This window comes from Sardina pilchardus, chromosome 15 (assembly GCF_963854185.1).
Source record: "Sardina pilchardus chromosome 15, fSarPil1.1, whole genome shotgun sequence".
NCBI classification, from domain to species: domain Eukaryota; kingdom Metazoa; phylum Chordata; class Actinopteri; order Clupeiformes; family Clupeidae; genus Sardina; species Sardina pilchardus.
The window spans coordinates 21,943,304-21,967,481 of NC_085008.1; the positions used below are offsets into that span (position 1 = coordinate 21,943,304).

The window sequence follows — 24,178 nt, forward strand, 5'->3', positions numbered from 1 at the left end:
GGGCTGCGTGCATGATGGCTGGAGGACATGCACATACATACATACGAGCGCTCATATGCACGCACGAATGCTCCCGACACGAACACAGATGATCAGGTAATGCCAAGGAGGTGTGAGGAATGGGGTGGATGGAATGTTGTCAGTCTGTTGCCTCGGCAACATGAATGTTAGGGGTGGGGTTGGGGAGATTCTAATAACACAAGAGCCACTTACTGCTAATATTTCCATTTGCTAAGCAAGAGGGAGAGCAGGTCACAAACACATAAAAAGAACACGACACACACACGCACACACACACACACAGAAAACACACACAGAAAAAGGGAGGAGAGAAGAGCAAGAATTAGTGAGCATATCACACTGCAGCACTGCAACCATGACACCATGATACACTGGCCTCAGAATGAGGGATAGAGAGAGAGAGGGACAGAGAGAGAGAGAGAGAGAGACAGAGAGAGAGAGAGACAGAGAGAGAGAGAGAGAGAGAGAGAGAGAGCAAAAGCTAGAGAACAGTGATAACAGTATTCATCAGTTGATACTGTGTGACATCAGATCAGTGTGAGCATGCCCGAGACCCAGCCTGGTCCTGTCTGCGTGCAAGTGAGGCATGTGTGTGTGTGTTTGTGTGTATGTGTGTGTGTGTGTGTGTGTGTGCGTGTGTGTGTTTGTATGTGTGTGGATACCCTTCAGCAGTTAAGCATTAGCTCTGGCAGTCATCATTTCTAAGGTTATATTAGACATTTCAAAAACGCACACGTTCAAACACACTCCTGTCAGTTTCAAACCCATGCTTGGCCCAAAAATGTCTGCATTCAAGACACGCTGGTTTTGAGACGGGGAGAAAGAGAGAAAGAGAGAGGAAAGAAAGAAAGGAAGGAAAAGAAAGAAAGAAAGAAAGAAAGAAAAAGAAAGAAAGAGATCGAGAGGTTGGGGGCACATAGGTAGGTTTGTACACACATAATCGTCTGATGTTCATCTGAAACGTGGAATAGAAGAGAGGAGAGGAGAGCAGAGAAGGATGAGCTGATATAGAGACAGGGCGAGGGAGGAGGGGAGAAGTGGAATAGGAACGGAAACAAGAAAACGAGTACAGATGGCCTCAGTAACGGAAAGCCTGGAGGATATTGATAGTTTGTGTGTGAATTGCACAATGCACTGTTTGACGTATGCACACAATGTGTGTGTGCAAGTGTCTGTATGTGTGTACGTGTCACTGTGAGTGTGTGTAAGTGTGTATTTGTGTATCTTTTTTGTGCGTGTGTTTGTGTGTGTGTGTGTGTGTGTGTGTGTGCGAGTGTGTGTGTGTGTGTGTGTGTGTGTGTGTGTGTGTGTGTGTGTGTGTGGCTGATGACAGATTGACAGGATATGAATCTCAGAGGCTCATACATCATCAGCATACAGCTCCTCTGACAGGAGAGATAACAAGCCCAAGAGAGGGAGGGGGAGGCAGGGAGGGAGAGACGGAAGAATAGATGAAAGAAAGAAAAAAAAACGGACGGAGAGAAGAACAGAGCGAGAGAGCGGGCAAACAAGAAAAGGACAAAGACCAAAGACCAAAGACGGAAACATCCAAAACAAAAAAAGAAAGAATCGAAAAGAGTAATAGACTAACTGTGAAATGGGAAGTACAGAGGTGATTGATCAGCAGCTGTGTGTGTGTGTGTGTGTGTGTGTGTGTGTGCCTGAGTGTGTGTGTGTGTGTGTGTGTGTGTGTGTGTGTGTGTGTGTGTGTGTGTGGTGGCTGGGCTCTTGATGGGACATAACCCCAGCTGACCTCTCTAGATGGAGGGGGCAGAAGGACTGTGGGTAATAGCGAACCCCTCATCAACCACTAGACGCCCCTTGACCCCTGTGTGTGTAAATCCTGCTCCGGCAAAGGCAGCTGGAGTCCATCTCACAGACGGCAGCTTCATGAAGAGATTTATGGCCGTCTTCATAAGGGAGTGTGTGTGTGTGACTGTGTGTGTGTGTGTGTGTATATACATATGTTTCATTGTAAGACTTGTTTTTACTGTCCTATAACATGTCTGTGTCCAGTTGACAGACTGCAGTGTTCGGCGCCTTTGTGGTTTTTAGCCTCACACACACACAACCATGACGGCAAACACTGCTAGCTTTGGTTGATGGAGCCCTTCTCCTCTTTTGCCATCTTCTCCTCCACCACCACCCTTTCACCATCGGAGCTCTGAACTGATACTGACTGGCCTACTTCCCTGATTCCCCACCATCCTTCTCTTGGAGGAGGGCTATTCTGTCAGAACAGATTTAAGTACAGTAAATGTGTGTGTGTGTGTGTGTGTGTGTGTGTGTGTGTGTGTGTGTGTGTGTGTGCGTGTGTGTGTTATCAGACAGGGAGAGTTAGAGAGCGAGAGACAGAGAGAGAGAGAGAAGCAGCAGCGTGGTGTGTCAGGTGAGAAGGCTGTGTGTAGTTAGATGGACCTGGGTTCTGTCCAGGTGACAGCAGCTGGAGCCAACCACACAATGCAGACTAAATGGTTAACAGCACAAACTACACGTTACATCAGCAATTGTGTGTGTGTGTGTGTGTGTGTGTGTGTGTGTGTGTGGAGTCCTTACTTGAGCCTGAGTGTTGGGCCGATGGCTGCTGTCTTTATCACCGAAAGTCTTCCTGCAGTTGTCCAACCACTGAGTGGAGAGAAGGAGAGACAGAGAGAGAGATTAGAAAGCAGTACTTGTGTGGAAGCAGGAACGAATATGGCTTGTGTGTGTGTGTGTGTGTGTGTGTGTGTGTGTGTGTGTGTGTTTGGAAATAGAGATGAACCTGGTTCACATGTAAGTGTGAGCATGTACATATATATGTGCAAAATACTTAAATACTTCTGCATAGTCTACACGGGTGTGCATGTGTTTGCAGTCATGCTAGTATGTACTGTATGTTCAAATACTGTGTGTGTGTGTGTATGTATACACACACACACACACACATGTGCGTGTGTGTATATATGCGTATGCAAGCACTTATTGTGGTTGTGAGACTGCAAGCACCTCCTGAGTGTGTGTGTGTGTGTGTTGGGGGATTGGGGGGTAGGGGTGGTTGAATTTAATAAGCGAGCTGTACTTAGCGAAATAAACAGCGCAGGCAGACCTGCAGCTGGAGAAAGAACAAGAACAAGAGAGAGAGGGAAAGGGAGGGAGGGAGGGAGAGAGGGAGAGAGAGAGAGAGAGAATCCTCTAGGGCATCCTCTACCAGACCTGCTGCCTCATCCACTAACAGTCTCCAGAACACCCCAACCCCCACCCCCTCCTACCCCTCCACTGACTCCAGCACTGTCCCATCTCACCCCTCCCCTCCTCTCCCCTCCTCTCCCCTCCCCTCCCTCTTCTGGCCTAACTGATTTAGGGGAGCGATGGGTGAGGGTATTTTTATCTGCGTGTCTGTGCGTAAGTGTGTGTCTGTGCGTAAGTGCGTAAGTGCGTAAGTGTGTGTGTGTGTGTGTGAGGATACTGATGATGCCAACACCGCGTAAGCAGGCCGGGGCCAAATTCACTCTCGAGCTTTAATAGAATCCCGTGTGGGCCTGTGATGACGACGATGACGACGAAGACTGCGTTGCTCGGCCTGTTTATCTGCGCGCGGCGGACTCAGCATCCTCTGGTGCGCGGAGGGAAAGGTCATTTACAGACGCTCCTTCTCAATTTCCCCCCCGCACACACGCACAGGAAGCACGGGGCTATTTAGAGATGGCCCCTGCCGCAGCCAAGGTATTTATCAACATTACGAAAATTAGCGTTGCGAGGTAAGTGATCTAATAGATCTGCCATTTTCCACTGATGAACAGGGTTAGTGTGTGCGTCTGTGTGTGTGTGTGTGCACGTGTGTGTGTGTGTGTGGGGGGGTCAGATCACCTGCTGGGCGGCATCTCTCTTGCCATTGTAGGTGTCCAGGTGCTCCTGTAACTCCAGCACACTGAACTTGAGTGTCTCCAGCAGACCACACGAGACCAACTGCAAACACACAGACACACAAATATATCATACATACATTAATAATCATGATCTCAAGAAAGTTAAAGGCAAACAAAACAATCAAATATAATAACCTACTATGTAATAAACATATTATTCCACGTGCACATACATGCTTATAACTATGATCACAGACTGAGTGTCAGTACCCGTACATGAGATGTACACACACACACACGATCGGATGACACAAGCACAAGCTTCTATGCAAACAAACACTGTCATTATCTTATGCAGTTACTTTTTTCCCCTCTGTAAAGCACTTGACCTCAATGCTTAAAAAGTGCTACATAAATAAATGTATTGTTATTACCATTATTATTATTATTATTATTATTATTATTTTACTTTTATTATACAGATAGTTTTACATCATGTGTGACAGCATAATGCCGTCTGCTAAATTAATAAAGATAAGTGTAAATAAATGGAATGTAAATAAATGAAACGTAAACGATGGCGTCTCAAGAACATGCTGTTGATCTGTGTGTGTCCAGTCCCGTGCTGGACTGGACTGGACTGGACTGGACTCACCGTCTCTGCGTCCAGCAGCACAGTGGGGCACTGGGAGCAGGAGGTCATGACCTCCAGGGAGCTGAGGAACTGGTTGCCCATTCGCTGGAGCCTCTCTCCGAGGAAGTGCACGGAAGAATGGGTAATGGAGTCAAACTTTCTTTGGATGCTCTGCAGACAAAACAACAACAACAAAAACAATTACAGCCCCATGCTGTTATCAACCATAAAACAAATAAAATAACCAATTGATGCAAAGTCCGGCCTTTCATTATTTTTCTATTACTAAATCTTTTAGATTAGATTTACATTTTAGACCAGTAACAGTGAAAATTGTGCAAACACAGAGTAGATCCTGCACCCATCCTTGTGTTTCCCATAAACAAACAGTACATTATATCTATATTATAAAAACGCATTAACATAATGGAAAAAAAGAATTCAAGGTCAAAAAGACATTCTGTAATTGTCTGTTTATCGTGACCATCTGTGTACGCATATGAGAGTACACACACCTGAAAGAGTCTGGAGAACACGTGGAACGTGTAGACGGCAGAGGACCCATCTGTGTCCGATAACATCTGGTTGACATGGCAACGCCAGGCGTCCTCCTCGTCGTCGTAGGCTACGGGCTGGAAGGCGGCCAGGATGGCGGAGAGAAAGGGCGACGGAGGTGGGGAGGCCTGGGTCTCCTGAAAGCCCTCTGTGTCAGCCTCATCTTGACTGCAGTCCAACACACACACACAAACAGAGGTCACATGTCAGCTACGTACACACAAACACACACTCACGTGTATAAACACACACTCAGGAACTTGAGCTGAAAGCACATGGATCAGCAAGCTTCCTCCTGCACCGTCCCTGTCGTCTCTCTCTCTCTCGCTCTCTCTCTCTCTCTCTCTCCCCCTCTCCCTCTCTCCCTCTCTCACTGCAGATATTCTCTGCTGCAGTGCCCGAGCCAGGATCCACTGCAGAGGCACAGGACGTTATAAAAAGCACACGGCTGCTCTCCATCTCGCTCTCTCCACGCACACGCGCGCTCAAACACACACACACACACACACACGGATGTGTACTCACAGGCCTGTGGGGCCGAAGAACTTGACGAAGCACACGGAGTACAAGAATCGGAAGCCTGCGCTGCTCAGGGGCTTGGACGCCACGGTCTTCGTCTTCACCTTCATTTTTTCACTCCTCTCTCCGCTGCCTTCCCTGTCCCTCTCTTTTTTTCCCTCCCTCCCTCTCTCCCTCGTTCAGACTTCCCCTCTCACTCTCCTCCCTCCTCCCTCTCTCTCTCTCTCTCTCTGTGTGATGTGTTGTGCCCCTGCTGTGCTAGCCCGCTGCGCTAGCGCTCCAAATGCTAGCGCTGCTACTGATGCCACGGCTGCTGTCTATCTGCACGGAGGATCTCAACCACGCAGCTCTGCCAAGGCCCCAACTTCCCCCAGCGCTGCCTCCCTCCCACACACACACACACACACACACACACACACCTCTCCCCGAACCCCTCTCAAACTCACTCCTCTTTCTCCCTCTCGCTCACTCACGCACTCAGTCTCTCTCTCACTCGCACTCACACACTTCCATTAACTAAAGGTCTTCTGTTTTCAGAGGGAGAATCAATTGGAAAGCAGCCATCTCAACCAGCAAATCAATCACGCACCGGCCCTCTCTGCTCCAAAATTAACAGCCCCTGTCCAGTGTGTGTGTGTGCATGTGCGTGTGTGTGTAAGAAAAGTGTAGCTTTTTTTTAACCAAACAAAAAAAAAAGAAAAATGTGGGCATTATCTGTGAATAAGCGTTATATAATAAAACAGAAGACCATTTAAGACCTGACTGTGTGTGTGTGTGTGTGTGTGTGTGTGTGTGTGTGTGTGTGTGTGTGTGTGTGTGTACCCTTTTCAGCCAGCCTTAATTAAATGAGTGCCAATGTCCTTTCTCCAGTGCTGGCCCACCTTCAGCTCCAAGTCTGGCCACTGAGAGGTGGAAGTGAAGCTGGCCCACCTTCAAACAGGCGTCCTGGCGGCTGGGCCTCCCCCTGCCACCCCCAACCCCTCTGGCGGAGCCGCAGACAGAGCCAAGGGGGGCCAGAGCCAGCTATGAGCTCACCCATCACTGCCCACTCTGCCCACCCACCCATCCATCGACCCACCCCTCGACCGTGCCCTCTCCTCCAGCCCCATGCCACAGCCCCTGCCTGGGACGCAAGTTCTTAAATGCTGCCCGCCTGCCTAGTGCCTAGCACCTGGCGTGAGACGTTTTCTGAGGCAAGACACATTTTCCAGAGAGCTTTCTCCCGACGGAGAAGGTGTCTTGGCGTGAAGACACGGACGAGGTGTTCAGTGTTCCATCCCTGTGCTGCCTGCCACCACAACACACTTCACCACACACACACACACACACACACACACACACACACTTACAGACTCTATCACTGTCCTGGTGCCACCGAAGTGTTCAACACAGCATGCTAATAAACTAGCTAATAAATCACCCGCAATGAGAGAGTCGAAGAGAGAGCCTTGACTATGAACCAGTCCACGGCTACTTAACCCTCATTTCTTACAGGCGTGACACAGATAAATTACTCTAATTCACTCCGACACAAGTGCACTACAAAAATATCAGACACCCTCCACTTATAAGCCGTTACATGTTAATGTTTCACATAAAAATAGTGATGTATTGGCACTGGTACTTCAATCACTTCTTTGAGCAGAGCGGAGTTTCACTGTTTTAAAGAGAACATTAAAATCATACTCTGCCAAAAGCTACATTATCACATTTCCGGGTGGCTGAGTTTCTGGGCACATACTTATGGGCATAATGCCTCTGAGTGACTATACATCTTTCCTGATTAGCAACATTAGCATGCAGCTGCAATAAAACCGAAGGCAGCATCAATTGTGCCCCAGAGAAGCTACGCAAGCAGGATCAATGGCTCGGACCAGTAGGCAGGAAATCGCTGTTAATCTGATTTGAGCAGAACTCCCCCGCTTTAAAAGCGTTCTCTCTCTTGACCGCTCGACTCTCGGTCGTCACGTGACGCGAGTTGAACGGAGAGTCGTCGTTGTCGTTGTCGTTGTCGTGGTCAGCGCCGTCGTCACGGTCGTCCTCCTCACCTGGACATGCCCGAGAAGTCGGCCTCCTCCTCCTCGCAGCGCTCGTCCAGCTCCTTGAGCGCCAGGGTCACGTCGTCCTCGCACACCGACCCCGCCGGGCTGTCCACCAGCGAGCCCAGGCTGGCGTGCAGCAGCAGCTCTGGCGGCGGCGGCGGCGGGGGCAGCGATGCCGCTACCGGGACGGGCGACGGGGGCATGATGGGCATGATGGGCATGGGCAGTGAGGTGGGTCCTCCCCCGCAGCCCTCGTCCTCCTCCACACACTCACAGAGGGACCCCGGCGGGCTGTCGATGGCCGGCGGGGGAGGGGGGGCCGGGTCCAGGTCGTCGTGGGGGTCCTGGGAGTCGGGCAGCGACGAGTCGCAGCAGAGCTCGCCGGCGTCGGACGGCAGCGGCGGCACGCTCCCGAAGCCCGTGTCCTCGCTCACGCTGCTGCTCAGCTCGTCGGCCGCGGTCACGCTCACCGCATCCTGCACACACACACACGAATACAAACACACACACACACACACACACACACACACACACACACACACACACACAGACACACACAGACACACACAGACACACACACGACAGACACACACACACACACAAATAGACAGGGGGACACAGATTCAAAACAGAGTCAGATTTTCTGTACATGTATTCATCCCTGCCATAATAGGCAAATACAACAGGCATGTGCACAATGCCTCCAGAATCACGAACATTAATTTGAACACAAAACACATGTACTCACACACACTTCATTTAATTCCCCCCCCCAACGTCTCTTTTTCCATATGTCCATAACTGCCCCTAATGCTTACACAGCAGGTTCTAGGACATTCCACCGGTCTAAGACCCAAGATGTATGGACACTAACGGAGAAACATAAACGTGTGGATTGACCACTCGTGATCATAACGCTGTTCCTTAATATCACTGAGGGACCCTTAAAACATCACAATTCATGAGATGGATATGCCATTCCAAAGATTGTGTTTCTGTGGGGAAATGTGAGAATCAATAAATGGAGGGCCTTAAAATCAATCTGTGGGCTTCGTGTGCTTGAGACCTCCAGTGGTCACCCGTGGGCTAATAAAACCAGGACATCGCCAGGATCTGACATGGGGTGAGTAGAGCCTGTTACAGAAGAAAAAAATAAATAAATAAATAAAGAGAGATTTGTGGCTACTGGCGTGGCTGGCTTCGCAGGGAGGTGTGCTGTAAACCGAACCAGTTAACACAACTGTACCGTAAAGCTGGCGTGAAACGTAGCCAATTAAACCCACTTCACTTGTAGCGCGCGTGTCTATCAATCACTCAATGGATCAATTCATCGGCCCAATTGGAGACCAGAGACGCCGCGTCTTGAATGACATTACAGCCACGTTCTTAATTGAAGAGTGCGGCGTGACTCACCAAGAAGCAGTGTTTTCAGAGAGACCGCAGCAGCCGGCCAATAAAATGGAGATTTATTTGGCCAAAAACGGAGAGGGGACAGTAAAGCAAATGACGCTTGTATCAGAGACGTCAGGACAGCAATAAACTACAGACCCCTCCCAACCCCTCCCCCCCAAGGCTTCCAGTGCCAGATTTCCGGAACACAGTGGTCTCATCCTCCCTCATGTTTCATTTAAGCTTTCCGAAGAGGCAGGGGGGAGGAGGGGTATGCTAAGCACACCCTATACTGGCGACGGGGTGAGAGCGGAAGAGAAATTAGATGAGTGGAGAGAGAGAGGGAGAGAGAGAGAGAGAAAGAGAGAGAGAGACAGGAGGGGCGGGGAAAGGGAAACAAATGAGATGAGTGGAGAGAAACAGAAGGAGGAGAGAGAGAGAGAAAGAGACCGAGAGAGCGAAAGAGGCACAGAGAGAGAGAGAAAGAGGCAGAGAGAGAGAGAAGGGGTGGAGAAATTGAGAGAAATGAGATGAGTGGAGAGAAACAGAAGGAGGAAAGAAAGAGAAAAAGAGAGAGAAGAGAGAGAGAGAGAGAGAGAGAGAGAGAGAGAAAAGACTACGGACGGAAGGAGGGAGTCTAATTGAAACCCCTCGTGTTGTCTTGTTCTCCTCCTCCTCCCCTCCGTCCCTCCCTCTCTCTTTACCTTATTTAAGAGTCTAATGCATTAACAGGAGGCAGGGCTGTGGCGGACGGCCAAAGCGCTGCGCAGTATTACGGAAAGCTTTTAGGGGGTGCGTGGTGTGGCGTGGCACGGCACTGCACGGCCGCCGAGGGTGGGGTGTGGGGGGTGTGGGGGGGGGGGGATGACTAAGAGTATTGATGGTTTTATCTCAGGGCTTCATTACGCTAAGAGCCGAGGATGATGGAGGAGATGTCCTTGGGCTGATCTTCAAGATACGACAGAGTGGCGCTGCTGGTCTCAGTGCTACCCAGCTGGGCTGGAATAGACCCAGGCGAATACCTCCGTCAAGCTTTCATTCATACACATCTGAACATGTGAAAGGGGGGGGGTGGGGGTGTGGGGGGGGGGAGGGGGATTATGAATGGTGCCCGGGAACACCACTGACGCAACTCCGAACCGGAAATAATAATAACCTCTTCATGCCTGTGTATTTGAGCCAACGTGACTCATTGGGCTAAGAGCTCAAAACATCAACCAACTGAATTATTGAGGCCTTGTTTAATATCCCATTTGTCCAGTTGTTGATTGCTTTCTTCCAACATGATCTACTACACCTGTATGATGGAAAATTGGGAACCAAATAAAATTAAATGTGAACACAGATGTCTGCAATATGAGTTACCACAGCTAAACATGTGACATTATTTTAGTGGTGTTAAAATGCAGAGCATTGCAGGTTAGTATGGTTAGTATAATATTTGGCACTTTTGACAAATGATTAACTTGGCAATCTCTAAAATCCTCTAAAATCTTCTAAAATCTGTAATTTTGGGTCAAGTGTGCTTCTTGCTACACTTGACAACTTCCAGCGTATACTCACAGAAGTGTTGGCTGGTCCATGGATGACAATGGAAGCTCTCCACGAGTTAAACTGAATCCTAGACTTAGGCCCTTGCTGGTTTGTTCAAGCACAGCAGGCCTGAGGTGTTTTGTCGATTGCGACAACAATCTCTGCCCCAAAAATCACACAACGAGCAACCAAGCAAGCAAGCCCTTACAGCTGAATACCCCAGCAAAGCCCAGAAAAGCAAGACAGACAGAGAATAAGAGCATAAGTGATTGACAGTCTAACAAAAACAAAGAAGCCAATTAAGAGCATCGAGCCACAAAAGACACGAAGACAAGGTGTCCCACAGGGTACGATACCCAGGCCGCTGGAACTTGCCACTTTTCCCCTCCAGCCTCAACAGTAATATACGAGGTAACTTACGAAAGAGTACGTCCTCTATTACACTCAAGTGGAGAACAAGACAAGGGAATAGAGAGAGCATTGTGAGAAGGCATAGCAAGAGGGTGTTGAGAGAAAGCTAGAAAGCACCCATGCACAATTTGTATTGATTCCCGATTTATCCCACCTCAGGCGGCTGGCTGCTATTGCTGTCGGAGTGGGTGGTCTCAGGGGCTGGACTGTCAGGGCGGGGCAAAGGCGGTGTGGGCGTGGCCTCTTCTGTCAGAACACTGCTGGAGGAGTCCTGGGACTGCTGCAGCGAGTCGACGTGATTGGATGTGGCATCGTCTGTTGCCGAGTCACTATTAAGCTGTGGGGAAGGAGAGACCAAGAGGTTTTTGACCATGGAAATTGAGATCGCCTAAACAGTCCAAGACAGACATAGCGAAGCTTGAACGAGACAAAGTGAAACAGATGATAGTGTTTTGATTTGATCTGAAAGATTTAAATGACATGCTGTATAAGTTGGGACAACTGCAGGGTTACTGGCTAAAGTATCTTAGATCAAATGTTATCTGGCTTGTTACTTCAAGAGCAACGACGTATCAGTCACAACAGTTCTTCAGAGTATATATATATATATTTCTAAATCCACATTCTCTTCTCTCAACAATGCAGCATGCCACATGCTTCAAACACTTCAGTACTACACAGTCTCTTGCCGCTTAAGATTCACAGCAGTTGAAAGAACACACTTCAGTCTTGCTCACACGGCGCGCTACCAAGCAGAGGAACAAAAGGAGGAAGAGGAAGAGGAAGAGGAAGAGGAAGTAGGAGGAGGAGGTGTAGGAGGAAGTGGAAGATAAGGAGCAGGAGTGTCACTCCAAGGCGGCGTTTGGCCCATCAGCGTGCCTGCGGGTCTAACGCTGATGGCTTGCTCTGCTGTTGGCACTTGGTAGCAAAGGCAGGAAAGAGTAAGAGGAGCCAGAGGAGATTCCACATGACAGCAGGGCATGCTGGAGGAAAGTCATGCTCGAAGCCCCAATTCCGGTAGCTTCTCGGTACAATCAGGGGTCTAACCAGGTCATGCTATTAGGTGGATCATCCCTTCACTATGACACTTCTATTGGAAGAGTTTCTTAAAGTATTAGTCAGGGCGTGAGAGATTGATGTCTATTATATTACATAAAAAAGAAGAGAGGTCCAAGAGTCCCGAAGTCCCAAAGCACAGGAAACTACTTACCAGCCGAAGAAAGAAACAAAGGAAAAAAAAAAACACTAAAAAATATAAAAAGAGAGCGTTTGGGAGGATTGGGGTGAGAGGCAGAGACGAGAGTCACCAAAGGCCACTCTGAAGAGTCGTAGGAGCCTCAGCTTGCTGGCAGAGGGCGCAGCGGAAGGGAGGAGGGCGTGGGGTGGTCGGGTAGCTAGGGCTGAGATTGGGGGTGGGGGGGGGGGGTGAAGAGGTGTGCCAGTTACCAGCGGAAGCAAGCGTCTAGGAAGCGCCTGCATGGGGGATGGGAGGGTGAGGAGGTGTGGGTGGGGGCACAGCGGTGGTGGCTTTAGCCCAGCCTGTCCCAGCTCAGCTCAGCTTAGCCCAGCAACACATTCACACACCATGCCTGCACCCCTGCCGAGAGCCAGGGGTTGGGATAGGTGGGGGTGGGAGGGGTAGGGGAGATTTGGTCGGCTGTTTAGGGGTTGGGGGAGAGGGACCAGGGGGACGGGACTTACGAGGTTGGATCGGTTGAGAATCTGGCTAGCACTCAGTACCTCCTCCTCGGACGACTCGTCCGTGTCCTCCTGGTTGGTGAGGTTGAGGCTGGGCGTGCTGCCCGTGTATTGGCACTCCTGCAGCGACGGCGTGTCGCCTTTGTCCATGCTGTCCAGCGAGCGACGCCGCACGCCCCAGTTGAAGTTGTCCATGCTCTCCCCCTACAGGGACACACAGGAAACACAGTTAGCTCACACCGACACACACAGAAGAAGAAGAAGTGAGCCCGAGACAAAACGTACTGGAGAACATCACAGAACACACATACATGATGATACAGTGATATTCCAATCAACATTCAAACAACACTGTTCAGCATAAGGGAATAAGGGGAATGACAAATCACTATAAAATAAAAAAAAAACACTACAAAAATATGCATACCTTCAAAGCATATAGAATAATGAATAGTCAATCAAAAATGCACATCACACACACACACACACACACACACTTTACTTGCCAAGACTTTCATGCCTTTTCACACAAACGCATCACAACGGAGAATGTCCCCACAGGGACTCTAGAACTGAGACTACTACCATAAGAACACAACACCACACATAACCAATTCTACACAAGCAAACAAAAAGGGGGATAAAAACACATGAATTGCTGAAGTATCACACAGAGCATGCTCCACTGGCTGCCCTCTGCAGCAACTGCCATTTAGCGAGTGGAAAAACACTGGATGATTGTCAGGAAGGCAGGAAGTGGTAGGTGGGGGGGGGCCAGCGTTGGGGTTTCGGGGGGAGGGCAACGAGTAAAATAGTGCAAGGGTCACAAGAGTCTCAGAGGCTCACTGGCCCAGAACAGCACAGTGCTATACAGGAGAACTTACCTGCAGCTCCTTGTGGCAAGAGGAGAGGAGAGACAAGAAGGGAGTTAGTGAGAGAGAGAGAGAGTGAGACACCACAGCCGACACCAAGATATGGGTGTGCCAGAGTAGGCTCCTCTCACACACACACACAGACACACACAGACAAGTTGTTAAGAGACATACACATGCAAACACATGAAACACACACCTACACACAAAACCAACCAGTCATCATACCATTAATAACACAGAAATATAACTTCATTTATTGTTTTAAATTCTGTGACATTGAGTTCCTTCCCGGATTTCTGAAGCCTAGAAACCAAACTTTCAAAACAGTCTTCTGAAGAGCCTAAGAACAGCCTAAGATGCCAGCTCAGAGCTCTAACACCATCATAACTCATACAACAGCCGCTGCAGGGAGGTTTGCTGCTCTGTTCTTACCTCTGCATCTTCCAGCTCTACGTCCAGGAAGTCAAAGTCCTTAAACACTCCAAACTGCTGCTCACTTCCTGCATCCTCCGCCTGCGCTTCCTCCTCCCGGGTCACTTCCTCCACGGTGGGGATCAGACTGGTCTGCTGGTCTCCCGAGTCCAGATCCTCATTGGAGGAGAACACCACCTGCATGCCCGAGGAAAGAGCAGATGCATCAGCTGGGTTCTACACTGATTGCGAAACATGCATAAAGGGAATTTCACATTCATTTTCTTACAGTTCTCTACCTACAGTACACCATTCACAGTTCTATACAAACACAATTTAATGTTTTTTCTCTCGTGTGCCTCTTCCACATGGTACTGTAGCTGTACCAACGCCAGATTAATACAACCTGGAAAAGTTAATGCCACTGCCACCAAGTCCGTCTTGGTACATTTGCGCATCATTTTTATGAGTAAAATGGATGTGTTGTGACCTATTGTAGGTGAAAGGTCAGGAGCGAGGTGAGGTGAGGTCATACCGAGGGGTTCTTGGGCAGGCCTGACTCGGGCCCACACAGGGACAGGACGTTCATCAGCTTCTCCCTGGTCCTCCTCTGCAACGCCACAAAGAGAGACGGGCCAGCACTCATTACTCACACTTCACTAGCAGCAATACATGAACACCACAGTGCTTGAGTGAGGACACACTACATAAGACACACACTTACACATGCATGCACGGCACGCGCACACACACGTACACGCACACACACACACGTACATGCACACACACATGTACACGCATACACACACGGACACGCATACACACACACACATATGTACACGCATACACACACGTACACGCATACACGCACGTACACGTATACGCACACGCATACACACACGTACACGCATACACACACGTACGTGCACATACACACACACACACACACACACACACATCCACAGTACCTGAGACAGCTGTGGTCTCTTCCAGCTGACAGGCACCAGGCCGTTGGAGTTGGAGCCTGAAGATGTAGAGGAGGTGCTCCTGGTCACCGCGATGACCTGCGGCTTGCCGTTACGACCGACCGCCGTGCGCTGGTCCCCGTACTTGTGCCCTATGATGGGCGTCTGTGGGAGGAAAAGGTCAAGGGTCAGTGTGACGGTCAGAACCCAAGGGAAGTCTGTAGACGCTCCGGGGGGAGGGTGACGGTCAAAACCTTATGGAAGTCTGTAGATACTGAAATTCAAACTCAAGACACTTTATCCTTTTCCAAAATTGAACAAACACTGTCATCGCAGATGAATAATCTCATTTGTATGGTGATCGATTTTCTAAAGAATCATTCAAAAGTTAGCGCTGGCATCAACACTGCAAAAATGTCAATATTATGAAAGAGGTTTTATATCAAATTAAATAAGAGGCTCTCCAAAAAATAGATGTGTAATGTTTAATTAAAATGTCATCTAGAATCTAAATATGATCCTAATGAGTGTCTGATCAAGGCAGACACTGGTCCTCCCCAGTGGGGAGTGCGGATGGGGGAGGAACAGAAGAGGACAGGTTGGCAGCACCTCTGAGATGTCGAAGTGGAAGTCCAGCGTCTTGCCGGGCAGCTCTTTGGAGGAGTTGTTGAAGATGCGTGTGAAGGCGATCTCGGGCGAGCCTGACGACTCGGTGCTGTAGGATCGCTGGACCTCGTCGGGCACCACCAGGCTGGCCGAGCGCGACACCACCAGCTTCAGGATGTTCTGGGCCTCCTTCCAGTACGGGCTCTGCACAGCACAGAGCACACAAGACACTTAGCAGGGACTACAGCAAAGCAAAGGCCTGAGCCTGGAGCTACCAGACATTTTCAAAAGCCAATACGTATGTATGCATGTGTGTATATATATGTGTGTGTGTGTGTGTGTGTGTGTGTGTGTGTGTGTGTGTGTGTATTTATTTATTTATTAAAAGGCCTGGTCCACACCGGAAATACAGCACAGTGCCTGAGAACTTAAAGCACTGATTAATTTTACATTTAATATCCCATTTAATTAGCACTGATAATTGGGTTTGATAGTGAGTGGGTATTGGAATCATAATGCAATCTTGGCTTATTTCACTGACTTGCTTTCCTATAAAACAATAAAAACCCATACAAGCTGTTGGAAAAGCACTTAAGACATAATAATAATAAAAAAAATGTTCCATCTTGAACAACTGCAAAAAAATCCATCTTGAACAACTACAACTTGCAGTACTGTATATTTCATAACCAAGCAAACAATGTAAAAGTCCAGAGGGCCTGATTCCCAGAGTTATGTAACAAGGGCTCCGCAGCCTGAGTTCACCAGCATCACTACAGTGCTGTTTGGGATCACTTTTCCTCAGCACTGTTGGTGGAGCTGATGAACTCAACAAGACTGTGGTGGACAAGTGATTTTAATGCACGCTTGTTATATACTGTGTGAATGGTTTCTCGTAAACACTTTTACCTATTTTTCTAAAACACCAACACTGCAGCGACAAAACACTATGGTATGAAAACAGCACATGTAACTCACAGACTGTGTGTTCCTGGTAAAAAAAACAAAAAACGTTGACCTTTTTTTCTAAAACAACAACACTACAGCGACAACACCACAGTATGAAGACAGCACATGTAACTCACAGACTGTGTGTTCCTGGTAAAAAAAAAAAAAAACGTTGACCGTTTTTTCTAAAACACCAACACTACAGCGACAACACCACAGGATGAAGACAGCACATGTAACTCACAGAATGTGTGTTCCTGCTGGTAATGGTATTAGTAGGCGGATGGTGATAATTATGGGACAGTCCGCCCACTGATTTCTGTAGTGTGGGAAACACTGATTCAATTTTCACAGGACTTCGCATAAACGCATTCTACGACTGGGCAGGAAGAAGGCTCCTCACATTAATAGAGACAAGTCTAGCACGCACACACTCACTTCGATGTTTATATATAAAAAAAAAAAATACAATTTCTGCTCTTACGCCTCTCAGCATTCCCAATAGTGCAAAAATAAACAGACTCTCTTCTCTCACTCAAAGTCACACATGGACACGCACAGACAGAGACACACACAGGCAGACACAGACACACACACACACACACTCACTCACTCACTCACTACAGTGTCAGAGAGCAGTGAGTGGAGAATTGGCCTGAGGGAGCAGGAGTAGGATAATGGAATGGAGGTAAAGAAGAAAAACACCCCCCACCCCATCTTCTAGCACCCCCCTCCCCCAACTCCTCTCCTCTCCAGCCAGCCTGAGGTCAGTGCAGTGCAGTGAATGGCTTCCATAAAGATCAGGAGAGGCAGAATAATGTGGCAGTTCCAAAACACAGACACACACACACACACACACACACACACACACACAAGCCCACTGTCCCTCACCAGCCTACTGTGTCACTCTGAGTTGAGCCTGGAGGCTGGTGGAAGATGCGCTCTCCTCTGAGACATACACACACATGGAGGGCCAAAGATGCACAATCGCACTCAAAGGTGCCCATGTACAGTAAATGTACAGTCATGAATGAGTAGGTGATACAGCGGGTGGTCTCTGACCCTCTGCCTCGTGAGACTGACCCCCTGCCACCGCTGGTCACATGTCCTATCTCAGCCTGACCGGGGAATGGAGCAGGACAATCATTTCAGTCCGCTAAACCCATTAGCCTGATAGCCTGATGGCCAGGAGTTTCAACTGAAACATGGGTAGTGCTGGTTCTAAATCAACATTTCTTCCTTGGATTTTTACACAAACATTCTAATTTTGTTTAATAGCAAAACATATTCAGAGGCGAACACTGCTAATGTAGGTTTAAGTGACTCACAACTCTGTTGGAGCTCAGGACTCAAGCTTGCCTAATTGCTCATTTCCATTAAAGCCACAGAGACAACAGAGATGTCTGACCTGCACGTATTTGCCAATTATCTTCATGATCTCCAGGTTGAACTGCTTGACGGGCGCAGCCGACAGGTCGATGTGACTCAGCAGGCTGTAGATGATCAGCAGGAGGGACTGCTGCATGCTGGGTAGACCCTTCTCCAGCAGCTGGAGGGAGGAAGAGCAATGGAGAGAAAGAGAGACAGAGAGATAGAGATAGAGAGGGAGAGAGATGTAGAGCGAGACAGAGAGAGAGATGGAGAGACAAGATGGAGAGACAGAGAGATAGAGATAGAGATAGAGAGAGAGGACAGGGCACATGTAAGGCATTCCATCAGGTTTCAGCAGAGCTCCCTCTACAATTTATGCAAATGAAAGGATTTCCCACAACTGTGCACTCATTTGGAAAACGTATACATGTCGAAATAATATCCAAATCATGGATAATAAATAACCAAGCACTTGACTGGTCTAGACTTAAGGTGCATCTACTTGATGCATTTCCTTGTGACATCCCACCACACACAGTCTGCTTGGGGGTGTGGGGGGATGAGAGTGGAGGTGAGGAAGCTCACCTCGGCCAGGTAGGTGACGAGGTTAAAGGTGATGTCGGCGAAGGCGTCGTGCAGGTAGCGGCACACCACGTTGATCCAGTTGGTGCTGTCGCGCGAGTAGTTGCGCGTGGAGTACAGGCTCATCATGTGCGCCAGGTTGGCCAGCGTGGCCGACTTCTCCTCGGCGCACACCTTGGCGATGCGGTCCGCCGTCTCCTTGCAGAACGCCGTCGGGCTGTCGAAGTGCTGCACCAGGTGAGGCAGCAGGCACAGGATGTTCAGAGGGAAACCTGGCGACGCGGGACGGCATCGAAAAGGGGGGAAAAGAAATAAAAAATAGATATTAAGTTATTGCAATCTTGGTTTATAAAAGCGCATCAATCAGTGATATCAACAGGATTGAAAAAGAAAATAAACAACAGAAATGGATATTAAGTTATCGCAATCTTAGTTGACAAAATCGCATCAATGAGTGATATCAACGGGATTGAAAAAGAAAATAAAGAAACAAAAATAGATAGGTCTTAACTTACAGCAATATTAACTTTAGAAATCAGTGATATGGTTAAATGACTGCCAATGCACTACCACCTTAACATGATGCTCAAGCAGTTTAAGACATACATTTAATTTACATGTGACTATGCCTTGCATCTTATTATAGATCATATTATTGGAAACATCTATCTGGCTGGGACTGAAAGTCATCTGAGGTCAAATGAGAATGTGTGTGTGTGTGTGTGTGTGTGTGTGTGGGCTTACACTTAAAGTCCAGACATTACATCAACACACACAGACACACACAGACACACACAGACACACACAGACACACACACACACACACACACACTAGCCCTGATAAGGATCCAGACTGGACCATAATACTGTCATATTAAATCAGAAAGCACTTAAGTCCACTGCTAGAGCCTTGTTCTTATCTCTTGGGCATGACTCTAGCCAAGCACACCATGTGTGTCAACATCAATTTTATCTACACCTTCAACTCACACACACATCCACCCACCCACTTATGTGCACGCACACACACACACACACACAGGCAAATGTATAGCTATACATCCACAATGCAGCTAATGGTATCCCATCCTTACAGCAGAAGACATTGAATTGAACATTTGAGAAATACTCTTGAAAGATTGGAGTATTTTATCTAAAACCCTCCGTTCAAACTTTACTCAAAAGACTACAATCTTACTCCAAAAAACACAATCAAAAAGACTACCACACGTTTCCACCCCGCGACCCTCGACCCCCGTGGCGCCCCCGGCCTCACCTGCCACCTGCGGCGGGTCGACGAGCGTGTGGCGCGCCACGCTGATGAGCTTGCTGAGCAGGTGGATGGTGAGCTCGAGCGTGGCGGCCGACGTGAAGCCCTTGAGGAAGAGCTGCAGCAGGCCGGGGAAGCTGTACCACTTGAGCTTGGCCTGCACGCGCTCCAGCCGCTCGCGGCTCTCCGCCTTCTCCAGCGGCAGCTGGCCCAGCAGCCGGTTCAGCAGGCGCAGCGCCAGCAGGTACTCGAACTCGTAGTCCGACTCCAGGAGCGACGCCGCGATCCAGAACACCGTCGCCATCAGGTTGGTGGGGTCGGCCGGCGGCGCCGGGTCACCTGGGGAGGGGGAGGGGGAGGAAGGGTGAAATTGGTGTATAGGTGTATGTGTTAACAGTGTGTGTGTGCACGTTCATGTCAAGGTCTAAAGGTGAGGTTCACATTGGTGAAAAGCAGAGGTGGAAACCTCCAGGTTCAGAAAGTGAAAGTCCAATCATGTATTCATGGGTTTCATCAGGTCCCTATCCACAGGTGTATTAATCAAGTACCATGCAGTCTGCATTCATAATCTAGGTGCTTGATTTTATACACCTGTGGAAAGGGACCTGATGAAACCCATGAATTGGTTCTACCTGTGCGCTTAACACAGGTGATATCGTCAATTAGCTGCTCCACCTGGCTGAAGAGTTGTGCTACTTAGAATCAGCTGGGTTAAGTGAATGGTTGGCACAGATATGTGGCAGGACTTTTACTTTATGAAGCTGGACTTTTCCACCTCTGGTGAAAAGTGTGTGTAGAGATTTGTATACACTTACACACAATGACTGCTACCAATAGAAGTCTATATATATATATATATATATATATGCATACAATATAAGCATATTGCTGACTATGTCACAGTGCATAAGCTAGCCTTCCAAAACAACAACAGGAAGTTTGACAGGAAATGACACATCAAGTCTTTCTCACCTGTCCCAGGTCCCCCTCCACCCGCTATGCCTCCCCCTCCGCCCTCTCGCAGCGAGGACAGGCTCCTGGTGCGCGGCAGGTTGCCATGGCTCCCGCCGAGCCGCTCGGCCACGTCCAGCGTGTTGCTACGGCGGCGGTCGCCCTTGCGCTCGCACAGCAGGCTGGCGCGCAACGAGTTGGAGCGGGCGTGGCCGTAGTGCCCGTGCAGGAGGCCCACGCCGCTGCTCAGGTTCAGCTGACCCGTGCTCTTGCGGTTGATCGCAAACTTGGTGCCCAGCAGAGGATCGTGGGATGACGGACTACGGAGAGCAGGACGGGGATCAGGCAAGGGATGGATGCAAAATATTTGTACACAAAAAAGTGTACAGTAATTTCCTGTGTATTGGTCACACTGTGTTTTACGCAGGGCAGTATTTTATGCAAGTTAAAAGAAGCAAAACCATATTAATGCCATATTCATTGCTCCCGTGTATTAACCTCAAATTGGCAAAATCAATGTATAAGCTGTGGCTAATAGTTGGGAAATTACGGTACAGTTACCAACAAGGAACAGAGTATGTTCTGACACAAGTGTGCTTTAAGAACATGATAGAAATTATAACTATTGCATTAAAAACACAGGACAATTATTTTTATTCCTTTTACAATTTTTACAAGCTTTCTGATTTATTACATGTATGTCTAAATTATATGTATGGTTTTGGGGATTGTGTGTGTGTGTGTGTGTGTGTGTGTGTGTGTGTGTGTGTTTTGGACGTGTGCGGTCTGTGTCTTACTGTGCCAGAGCAGTGAGCAGGTCATAGTTCTTCATGGTGTCTGCAAGCGTGTCAATACCAGCCTCCAGAGTCAGTAGCAACTCTATGACAAAGCCCTGAGAGAGAGAGAGAGAGTGATAAGTGAAACATGTATACAGTACAATGTGTGTGTGTGTGTGTGTGTGTGTGTGTGAGAGACAGAGAGAGAGAGAGAGAGAGAGAGAGAGAGAGATAAGTGAAACATGTATATACAGTACAATGTGTGTGTGTGTGAGTGTGTGTGTGTGAGAGAGAGACAGAGACAGAGAGAGAGAGAGAGAGAGAGAGAGAGAGAGAGAGAGAGAGAGAGAGAGAGAGAGAGTGTGTGTGTGTGTGTGTGTATGTGTGTGTGTGTGTGTGAGAGAGAGAGATGAGCCTCTCGGGCCAGACTGCCCATAAATGAAAGGCAAATGGAGCCGTGGCCCACTGAGTCTGACCCTTAAATAGACACACTTGGCTGGTGAATCAGAGCAAATGGTCCCCAGTGTCTGGACAGACCTCCTTTCCAGCAAGCCATAAATCATCCTGGGAGAGTGGGGATGTGTGTGTTCAAGCATGTATGGGCATGGGTGTGTGTGTGTGGGGGGGGGGGTCTCCTCCATTGTAGCTTCAACAGTGTCTAACAAGCAGAAGATGAATCTTCAGGAGGGTATCAGTAACCCTGATGGTGCAGCTCTCTCTGTATGTATGTGTGTATGTGTGTGTGTGTGTGTGTGTGTGTGTGTGTGTGTGTGTGTATATATATATATGTGTGTGCTAAACCCTCCCACAAGACAGTGGAGCAAGCTGAGTATGTGATCGGCATGCATGTGTGTGTTTTTCTACCACAGCCTCCACCAGCTACACTGGTTTGTCAAAGAGGTTGCATGTATGTATGTATGTGTATGTGTGTGTGTGTGCGTGTGTGTGTGCGCGTGTGTGTGTGTGTGTGTGTGTGTGGTACCTGGGCCTCCTCTCCCGGGTCTCCCACCGTCTCCACGAGGCGTGAGAGCACGTCTGAGAGCGTGGCGGCGGTGAGTGGCTGCTTGAGGGCGCGGAAGATCTGGAAGGAGCGTCCGGCGTAGTGACGGGACGAGCAGGACAGGGCCGTCTGCAGCGCAGCCTCACTCAGCAGCTGCTCCAGCTGGAACCCTGCACACACACACACACACACATCAACACACACAATTAACACTCTCTTACCCACACAATTAATATACAAAGAGTTACACAAACATGTACACACGCAAAATGACAGCACAAACACACAGGCCTACATGTTCAGAATCACAGAAACGGTAATTAAAAATAATAAAAAACGACAACAACAATGTTGATCTGACAGAACAAAACAAACGCAATTTTACACAAAAAAATGACTGAAATGTAACAAACATAAAAATGCAAAAAAAAAAAAAATATCACACAGGATGTGCAGTCAAAAATGTCCACCCTAGTGACTGAGACCGAGCGCTTACCTGCTTGCGTCTGTTTGAACACGTTGACCACGTGCCGCAGGAACACGCTCAGCTGGTCCGCGCTCTTAATATTGGGGTTCTTCGGTGACACGTCCTCGTGGTTCCAGAGGGGACCCCGCTTCCTGTGAACCGACCAATCAGGGCAGAGATGGGAGCGTTAGTGACAGGAAGTGGCTTGGTGCCTGTACTGTGACTTCAGAGAACACCTCACTCCGTAGATGAACACCAGCCGGGCATGCATGACTTTATGAGTGATTGATACCAACACAGACACTGCAAACTGGAATACACACACACACACACACACACACAGAAGGCAACAGTACCGCCATCCGGTTAGACACGGCTGCGGGTACGGAACAAAACAAAGGGCTTTAAGCAATTACAACACTAAAAGCACAAGCATCCCCCACACCCTGGTTAGCAGTCATTTGCATCAGCAACAACAAAGCCGGGTTAAATCCACTTACAACTCAGTCACTGACAACAACTTAATGGACTAGTTGCATGAAAGGCTCTCGATGCGTGTTTGAACCTGCCGCTATTCTCAATGTAATTAGCGTCTACATGGTGGGTGTTGCAACTAGTGAATCAGCATGTTGCGCTAAATAAGGACGTGCAGACGCTAATTACATTAAGAACAGCGGCAACACACCTGCCTCCCCAGGTAACAAACAAAGCTCACCGAGAGCCTTTCGTGCAACTTGTCCATTGGGGAACATTTAACACAGAATCAACGAGGCCTGACACCGGACACTAAGCATCCGCATCAAGGTGGCTCCTTGTACCTGGAGGTGATGAACTCGATGAGGGCCTTGACCCTCTGGTCCTGCTCGGCGGAGAGGTCCACCTCGTTGAGGGCGGGCGGCAGGTGGGGCAGGGCGGCGCTGCCCAGGCTGATGCTGGAGGAGGTGGAGCTGGAGCTCAGGCCCGAGTCGGTCATGGGGGACGGCTGGTAGTCTGGGACCAGCTCACTCACACCTGCAGATAACGGGGGAGAGACGCAGAGGAGGAGGTGGGTTAGAGCAGCGAAGGGATGTAGCTGCACATGTGCATTTACATTCATTTGTGACCCTGTAAAGCGGAACCAGTCGTTTCGGTGAAATTTAGTAAATTAAGTTATTGTGCTCACGTGAACGGCCATAAACTAAGCTTTCCAACGATATGTATATCGAGGGTATTACACAAACTATCGCTAAGATAACCGCATCCAAAGTTGACATGGTTCTCCTGTCACGATATGCCAGAAGAGGAGAAATCACCTGTTTAAGCAGCGCGTG

The 24,178-nt window shown here is 48.7% G+C and overlaps 1 protein-coding gene across 1 annotated transcript in view; it reads right to left on the reverse strand.

The window, feature by feature from the left end:
* The window catches only part of fryl (furry homolog, like), a 96,547-nt gene that overhangs the window by 7,332 nt on the left and 65,037 nt on the right, over positions 1–24,178 (reverse strand). Inside the window, exons 41-60 of the mRNA XM_062555704.1 lie at positions 23,687–23,879; positions 22,899–23,020; positions 22,385–22,572; positions 21,424–21,518; positions 20,648–20,946; positions 19,682–20,014; positions 18,409–18,677; positions 17,861–18,001; positions 16,697–16,771; positions 15,508–15,708; positions 14,902–15,063; positions 14,469–14,543; positions 13,955–14,131; positions 12,651–12,851; positions 11,104–11,286; positions 7,623–8,092; positions 5,016–5,223; positions 4,522–4,671; positions 3,868–3,966; positions 2,578–2,646 (exon numbers count right to left, since the gene is read on the reverse strand). Of these exons, the coding sequence (XP_062411688.1) occupies positions 2,578–2,646; positions 3,868–3,966; positions 4,522–4,671; positions 5,016–5,223; positions 7,623–8,092; positions 11,104–11,286; positions 12,651–12,851; positions 13,955–14,131; positions 14,469–14,543; positions 14,902–15,063; positions 15,508–15,708; positions 16,697–16,771; positions 17,861–18,001; positions 18,409–18,677; positions 19,682–20,014; positions 20,648–20,946; positions 21,424–21,518; positions 22,385–22,572; positions 22,899–23,020; positions 23,687–23,879 (3,710 nt within the window). The remainder of the gene's footprint in view (positions 1–2,577; positions 2,647–3,867; positions 3,967–4,521; positions 4,672–5,015; positions 5,224–7,622; positions 8,093–11,103; positions 11,287–12,650; positions 12,852–13,954; positions 14,132–14,468; positions 14,544–14,901; positions 15,064–15,507; positions 15,709–16,696; positions 16,772–17,860; positions 18,002–18,408; positions 18,678–19,681; positions 20,015–20,647; positions 20,947–21,423; positions 21,519–22,384; positions 22,573–22,898; positions 23,021–23,686; positions 23,880–24,178) is intronic.